The sequence below is a fragment of the Phocoena sinus genome, chromosome 2 (genome assembly GCF_008692025.1).
Source record: "Phocoena sinus isolate mPhoSin1 chromosome 2, mPhoSin1.pri, whole genome shotgun sequence".
NCBI classification, from domain to species: Eukaryota; Metazoa; Chordata; class Mammalia; order Artiodactyla; family Phocoenidae; genus Phocoena; species Phocoena sinus.
Genome location: NC_045764.1, coordinates 95,841,530 through 95,849,465, shown reverse-complemented (window position 1 = coordinate 95,849,465; position 7,936 = coordinate 95,841,530). Strand labels below are relative to the sequence as shown.

The 7,936-nt window shown below is 41.1% G+C and overlaps 1 protein-coding gene across 1 annotated transcript; it reads right to left on the bottom strand.

Moving 5' to 3' along the window:
- Positions 1 to 658: 658 nt before the first annotated feature.
- Positions 659 to 2,955, bottom strand: LOC116750015 (zinc finger protein 649-like). Its single transcript, XM_032624931.1, has 3 exons — positions 2,381 to 2,955; positions 1,956 to 2,302; positions 659 to 1,892 (listed from the first exon to the last, which is right to left on the bottom strand). The coding sequence occupies exons 1-3, from the start codon at positions 2,695 to 2,697 to the stop codon at positions 895 to 897; spliced, it is 1,662 nt and encodes a 553-aa protein (XP_032480822.1). The 5' UTR covers positions 2,698 to 2,955; the 3' UTR covers positions 659 to 894.
- Between the last annotated feature and the right edge of the window lie 4,981 nt (positions 2,956 to 7,936).

Below are 7,936 nucleotides of genomic sequence, written 5' to 3'. Positions count from 1 at the left end.
TTATAGGTTTAAATTACTAATTGTCCTTGGGCTTTCAGTTCATTTTGCAAACCTGATTTCACTACCTTTTCAAGTCTAGAAAATTTTTAAAATCACATTTATAGTGACCTTTATGGTATAATGCTTAGTCTTATTTATAAATTGAACTTAAGCTCATCCAAGGACATTAAGTTATATTTATGAATTTAATATTCATTTCTGTTGTGAGGGAATTCAGTTGTCTGAAATAATATTTAAATAAATTTAGAGCCTAAGAAATGCAGCAGCTAATCATATATTGGGTGGGCATTGAAGATAATTTTTTTTTTAAAAAAAGAAAAAGAATCCACAATTAGGAGAAATGAGTATAACATGATAACCTTAACCAGTGATGTGGGGTAGACTGTCTTTCTCCTTAAAATTATGGAATCATAAGCATAGTAACTAGGAATATTGTTCAAGGTTTCCTGTCCAAAAATGTACATCAGGTATATTGTGTAATGTATTATGAAGTGGGAATTGGTACATAAAGCTCTCGAATGTTTCTCATTTTCACAGGCTTTGATTCACAAGAACTTTAGTAAGATATTCCACAATTAGTGTGTTCACAGTGTTTTATTTGTATATGATTTCATCAGCTAATGGATGGGGCAGAAAACCCTGCCATATTCACTGCCTTCCAAGTTTCTCTCCAGTATATAGTGACACCTATTGAGGGAAGGACTTTACCACTCTCATATTTTTACACACTATAAGCTCACTGATGACATTGGTAATCACTGATAATAGGGTCTATCTTCCAAAACACAGCTTTCCTAACCTCTGCCTTCATAGGTTTGCTTTTTATACATAACCATATAATCAGCTATACATTATTGCTCAAGGCTTTTCCAAATAGAATGTACCAGTTTTTTCCTATGTGTTTTTTGTGACATAAAATAAGATATAATTGACCACTGAAGGCATAACCACATTCATTGCATTCATGAAGTTTCTCTCCTGCACAAACTCTCTGTTATCTCCTGAGGGTGCACCTCTGGCCTCTGGCTGTTCCATAAGGACTACATTCCTATCTGCTAGGAGCCCACTGATGTTTAATGATGTCTGAGGGGTTGCAGAAGGCACCTGCACAGTCACCATATTAACAGTGTTTTCCCCCTGCATGAGTTCACTAGTATCTAATAAACTGTGACCCTTTGTGGAAGGATATTCCACCTTCACTGAATCTACTTGTTTCTCTCTTGTGTGTGTCCTCTTATGTTTAACCAAGCATGACATGTGGGAGAAAGCTTTCTCACACTCATTGCATCCATAGGGCCTCTCTCCCGTGTGAGTTCTTTGATGGACAATGAGCATTGTCTTTGTAGTGAAGGCTTTCCCACAGTCACTGCATGCATAAGGTTTCTCTCCTGTGTGAATTCTCTGATGTTTAATGAGTCCTGATTTCTGTGAACAAGATTTTCCACAGTCAGTACATACAAAGGGAGTCTTTCCTGTGTGAAATCGCTGATGTGCTATGAGGCATGCCTTCTGGCTGAAGGCCTTACCACATTCAGTGCATCCATAGGGTTTCTCTCCAGTGTGAGTTCGTTGATGTATAATAAGATTGCCCTTCTGTATGAAACCTTTTCCACATTCACTGCATATATAAGATTTCTCTCCTGTATGAATTTTCTGGTGCAGGATGAGCTGTGATTTTCTGGAGAAACCTTTCCCACACTCATTGCATACATGGGGTTTTTCTCCTCTTTTGTTTCTCTGATGTATAACAAGCTCTGCCTTCCTAAAGAAGGCTTTGCCACATTCAGGACATTCATAGGGTTTCTCTCCTGTATGAGTTCTCTGGTGTTCAGTTAGCTTGAACTTTCTGTAGAATGCTTTCGCACATACACTGCATACATGGGGTTTATTTCCTGTATGAGTCTTCTGATGTTCAGTAAGCTAAAATTTCCTGAGGAAGGCTTTTCCACATTCACGGCACTCATGGGGTTTCTCTCCTTTGTGAGTTCGCTGATGTTCAGTGAGCTTGAACTTCTTGGAGAAGGTTTTCCCACAGACACTACATCTGTGGGGTTTCTTTCCTGTATGAATTCTCTTATGTTCATTGAGCCAAGACTTCTTGAGGAAGGCTTTCCCACATTCAGTACATTCGTGGGTGTTCTCTATTTTGTGTATGTCCCGATGTTTAATTTCAGTATGAGTTTGCTCATGATCAGCATGGAGAAAGGATCTCCTATCTCCATTAAACTCAGCAGGCTCCATTTTTTTGCAGCTTGTACTCAGGTTGATTACATCTAAATATGATTTCAAAGTTTTCCCATGTAAATCAAATACATCATGATTTGGCCTCAAAGGAAAACAACTTTTGCTCTGATAAATAATATTCTCAAATGCATTCTGTTCATAACACTGTTCCAACCTCTTCAGTATATTTTGGTTTTGCCAGTGTGGCTGCATATGATCATCCACTTTATCAGTTTCTGGATGGGGGTGACTGTGAACTTCATCTTCTAAGGTCCATGGTGGTTCTCCTTGTTCCAACATGGAGAGTATATCAGGTTTGTTAACTTGATACCCTACGGACACCAGGTTGCTATAGTTCTCCAGCATCACATCCCTGTACAGGTCCTTCTGATCATAGTCCAGGAGCTGCCACTCCTCCCATGTGAAGTCCACGGCCACATCCTTCAGTGTCAGCGATCCCTGAGCCTTCATCATCTTGTTTTGTGAAATGCCAAGTAACTAGGATGCTGTTTTTAGTCTCTTCTGGATCTGCCCTAAGTTTCTGTTCCAAAATCTCAGTCTCAGGTAACGGATGTCCCACGAAATGACCATATGCAACTCCAGGAACATCCTCCTCATCCTTTACTTGATTTCTCTTGCTCCTCGAAGCCAGGACCTGATTTCCTCTTGATCCCACTCCGATCTCCTAGCGGCTACACTCGTGAATCCTTTCATTTCGGGTTCTCTAAAGCCAGCTTCGGCACCGGACTACCGGCAGGCGGATTCTTAACCACTGCGCCACTAGAGAAGCCCCCAGAGATGTTACTCTTGATCAGAGTAACTGAATGGAGCTAGAAGAAACATCCATCCACACTGACCAGTCTCCCTTTAAATTCATGACATCCACAACTATTAATTTCAAGCATGCCCTTCATGCTGCCCAGCAAGCATAGTGCATTGCCCTAGTCCTAATCCAAGGAAGATGGTTCCTTATTTTCTTCTCAAACTCCCAGCACCTCCTCTGCCATCTTCTTTCTCAGCCCTTGACCTTGATTGCTATTTCACTGAGAAAATAGAAACAATCAGAAGAGAACTTCCACAAGTTCCCACCCACACCTTCACCCACCCACCAGCATCTGGACCCTAAACGCTGCCTTCTCTCCTGTTACCAGGGATGAACTCTCCACGTTCCTATCTAAGTCTGAACTCTCTGCTTGTTCACTAGATCCCAAGCCTTTTAAATATCCAAGAACATTGCTCCAGAAGTCCCTCCTCTTTCCTTCTCCTGCATTACCTTTTTCCCCTCTTTCTTCCTCTTTTTGTTTAGACCAAGGAGTCAACCTTGACTCTTCTTTTGTCTTACACCTTGATCCATCAGCAACATCTGTCATCTCGGTCTTCAAAATGTATCTAGAACCTAATGACTTCTCACCTTTTCTACTGCTTCCTCCCTGACCCAAGGCATCATTATCTCTCTCCTGAATTATTTCAAAAACACTTGCTCCCCTGTCGTCTATTCTCTTAGGAGCCAGAGAGACCCCGTCTTTACAATGGTCTACAAGGTCTTGCACAATCTACTTCACCCCAAACCTTCCCTCTCTGACATTATTTCCTATGATTTCCCTCCAGTCACACTGGTTTTCCTGTGGTTTGTCCAACATAGCAGGCACACTCCCTCCTAAAGACCTTTCACTATAATTCCCTCTGCTCTTCCCCAGCTATCTCCATGACTCACTCCCTTGCCTCCTTCAGATCTTTGCACAGATGTCACCTGTTCAGTGAGGCATTTCCTGACCATCCTATTTAAAACTACAACCCACCCTCTCCACCAACACACCCTATCTCTTCTACCTGCTTTATTTTTCTTCTCAGCACTTATCACCATCTGCCATGTTATCTGTTTTGTTTATCTGGCTGGGGGTTAGGCTGTGTTTATTGTTTGCTGTAGCTATGGGTGTCAGAGATTAAATATTCCTCTGGTGTTCTTATTTTTGTCTCCCTTGTCTTTGGGTTCCCCTAGAAGTGTCTTAACTATATCATCTGAGCTGCACAGTTGTTTCAGTTGTTATTATAAAGGAGCCCTGTGGATGTGGTCAGGTGTTGGGGGAGAGGAAGTGTTCTATAATCCTGTGATTAGGTCTCAGTCTTTCAGTGAGCTTGTGTCCCTGGGCTGTGACCTTCACAGGTGCTTCTGATTTTTTTCACCCCTTAGGACAGACAGGAAGGCTAAAGGATGCTGGAGCTGGGTATTTCCCTTCCCTTAGGTCAGTTAGTAAAACCTGGCAAGTCAGGCTCTGGTAAAATAGTTTCTCTTAAGGGCAGGCCTTGAGAAGAACAGAATGCCCTGGGCATATTTCACAATGGCTGCTTTCCCCTCCCCTGCCAGAAACACAAGGAGATTTTTCTCTGATCTTTACTATGGGAACCTGATAGGGCTCCTGGAGGTGAAACTCCCAAAAGTGTGGGGTGCTTCCCTAAGACTGAGCCCCTCTGGAGTTGTTATCTCTCACACTTGTCCACACCCAACCTCCAGCAATTTGTCAACTAGGTTTTCTAACTCTGGCACTGGTTCCCAAGGGGTTTTCTGCTCCTGGGCTTCTGATTCTCTGTATCTACCTGTTTGTTACTCCAATTTTCACAGCAGTGATTTGTCCTATGACCTCAGTTCTCTGATGGATCTAAGAAGAGTTGTTGGTTGTCAGTTTGTTTAGCTTTTTGTTGTGTGGAGGAGAGAGACAACGTCCAAGCTCTTTACTTGCTGGACCAGAAACCGGAAGTCCATATTACATATTTTATTCATTTATTTTTGTCTGTTGTCTGTCTCACCCACTAGAATGCAAGCTCTGTAAGTGCAGGGATGTCTGTCTGATATGTTCACCACAGTATCCTCAGTGCTTACAACAGTGCCTGATGCACAGTAGGCACTTGGATATTTCCTTGAAGAAATTGAATAAATGGAAAAACATATCCTGGTAGTTTCTAGCACAGAAACTTCTTAGTGGACCACTGCACAAGGGCCTTCACCTATACTGTCCTTCTGCCTGGAAAGCTCTTTTTCATCCTCCACTTTACTCTTTACCTGGTTGACTCCTAACTCCTAAACATTCACTGAGCTTCAATGTCAGTTCCTCAGGGAAAACTTTCCTCACCTTCAGGTTGAAGATCGTAAGCGCTCATAACCCTGCTATTTCCTCTCACACTTATTGTAGTTAAATAATTATATAAGCATTTATTTGATATTTATATGTATCACAAGTTTATACATTCTTTAAAGGGAGGAATTATGTCTCTTTAATTCACTTTAGTATCCCTGGCACCTAACAGACTGCTTGACACATATTAGATGCTCAGTAAATATTTGTCGTATGAATAAAGACAGCAGTTATCTTGTTTTGGTAAGATAAAGGTATTATTGCTACTTAACACATTGCCCCAAAACTTAGTGTGTTAAAAATAACAATAATCATGTATTATATCTTCATAGACCTTCTATGGGTCAGGAGTTTGAGAGTGGCTTAGCTGAGTGGTCTGGCTGGAGGTCTCTCATGAGGTTACTGTCAAGACATCAGCCAGAGCTCCGACTATGTGAAGGCTTGTCTGGGCTGAAGGATGGACTTCCATGGTGGATCTTTCATGTGGCTGGCAAGTTTGCAGTGGCCATTGGCAGGAGGTCTCTGTTCCTTCTCATGGCGGCCTCTTTCAAGGCTATGTGGATACTCTTACAATATGTCAATTAGCCTCCCCCAGAGTGGGCAATCTAAGAGAGATCCAATGGAAATGTAAAAATTTTTTTATGATATAGCCTCAGAAGTCACAAGTCATGACTTCTGTCACATTCTGTTTGTGAAAAGGAAGTTCCTACATCTGGCCCCATTTAAAGGGAGAGTTTAGACTCCCCACATTTGCAAGAAATTGTATCAAAAAGGGAGAGTTTAGACTCCCCACATTTGCAAGAAATTGTATCAAAGAATTTTTGGACATAAATTAACAAATTAATGGATAAAAGAACGTAGTGACTCAAAATCAGTTTTCCTAACTTTGGAAGAGAGAAGGAAAAATAACTCTGCAGTCGTTTAAGAGCAACAAAATAAAGAATCAAACAGATGAATATCTGGAGAGATTACTTTTTTAATATCAACATGGTTGCAGAGGTATAATGTTCATAAATGCTGTTCTACATTAGAATATCTTAGGGGAAAGAAATAACAAATGCTAGAAGGTCAAAGACCAACAGCCAACACAGCTATGCAAAAAAAAAAAAAAAAAAAAATATATATATATATATATATCATCAGTGTATAAGGTAATGAATGGTAGCTGCAAAATAATTGCACTTTCCATCCTTGCAGGGGTTATAATACCCCTATAAGTATCTGAAAAAGAAAATCTTCAGTCTCTCCACACGTTTTTGGGATTGTGGGTGGAGGACAAGGAGCACATAGAATTACTTTTTCTTTTTCTCATCTTTATTGGAGTATAATTGCTTTACAACGTTGTGTTAGTTTCTGCTTTATAACAAAGTGAATCAGCTATACATATACATATACATATATCCCCATATCCCCTCCCTCTTGTGTCGCCCTCCCACCCTCCGTATCCCACCCCTCTAGGAGGTCACAAAGCACCGAGCTGATCTCCCTGCGCTATGCGGCTGCTTCCCAGTAGCTATCTATTTTACGTTTGGTAGTGTATATATGTCCATGCCACTCTCTCACTTTGTCACAGCTTACCCTTCCTCCTCCCTGTGTCCTCACATCCATTCTCTATGTCTGTGTCTTTATTCCTGCCCTGCCACTAGGTTCATCAGTACCATTTTTTAAAAATGAATTTATTCATTTATTTATTTTTGGCTGTGTTGGGCTTTCTCTAGTTGCAGCGAGTAGGAGCTACTTTTTGTTGCGGTGCGTGGGCTTCTCATTGTGGTGGCTTCTCTTTTTGCAGAGCACAGGCTCTAGACGCATGGGCTTCAGTAATTGTGGCTTGCGGGTTCAGTAGTTTTGGCTTGCGAGCTCTAGACCACAGGCTCAGCAGTTGTGGCTCACGGGCTTAGTTGCTCCACAGCCTGTGGGATCTTTCCAGACCAGGGCTCAAACCTGTGTCCCCCTGCATTGGCAGACAGATTCTTAACCACTGCGCCACCAGGGAAGTCCCAGTACCATTTTTATAGATGCATATATGTGCGTTAGCATACAGTATTTGTTTTTCTCTTTCTGACTTACTTCACTCTGTATGACAGACTCTAGGTCCATCCACCTCGTTACAAATAACTCAATTTCATTCCTTTTTATGGCTGAGTAATATTCCATTGTATATATGTGCCACATCTAGAATTACTTTTTCTACTGATTCCTATCAGCCAAATATCTGATCCTAGGATTAGAGAATTAAGTAGATAAAATACAAGGTTAGAATTTGAAAAGGCATAAACTATATAATCTGTTGTAATAGTACCACCATATATATTGCCAAGCAGAACTTTAGCACGAGCCAAGACCCTTAAACCACTTTTTGTGGAGGAGAAGTTAGCCTCAGTGTCTTAGGTCTCCACTTTGGGTGTATACTATCTGTCTGATAAAAATCCTTCTCTAGTTTTAATTGACCGCTGCCATCTCTTTTCCTTCCTTTCCTGGGCCCTTTTGAGCAGGAAGAATGGCTTGTAAATTACTTAATAATAAATAGCCCACACCACATAAGAAATATGTGAATATAGGAAATGGTGGTAATTCCTAGGGGA

Coding starts and splice junctions, on each gene's coding strand:
- LOC116750015 (XM_032624931.1), bottom strand. CDS start 2,697: ATGATGAAGGCTCAGGGATCGCTGACACTGAAGGATGTGGCCGTGGAC. Junction 2,303..2,380: donor AGGTTGGAACAGTGTTATGA/ACAGAATGCATT, acceptor TGTATTTGATTT/ACATGGGAAAACTTTGAAAT. Junction 1,893..1,955: donor AGAGAAACCCCATGAGTGCC/GTGAATGTGGAA, acceptor AGACTCATACAG/GAAATAAACCCCATGTATGC.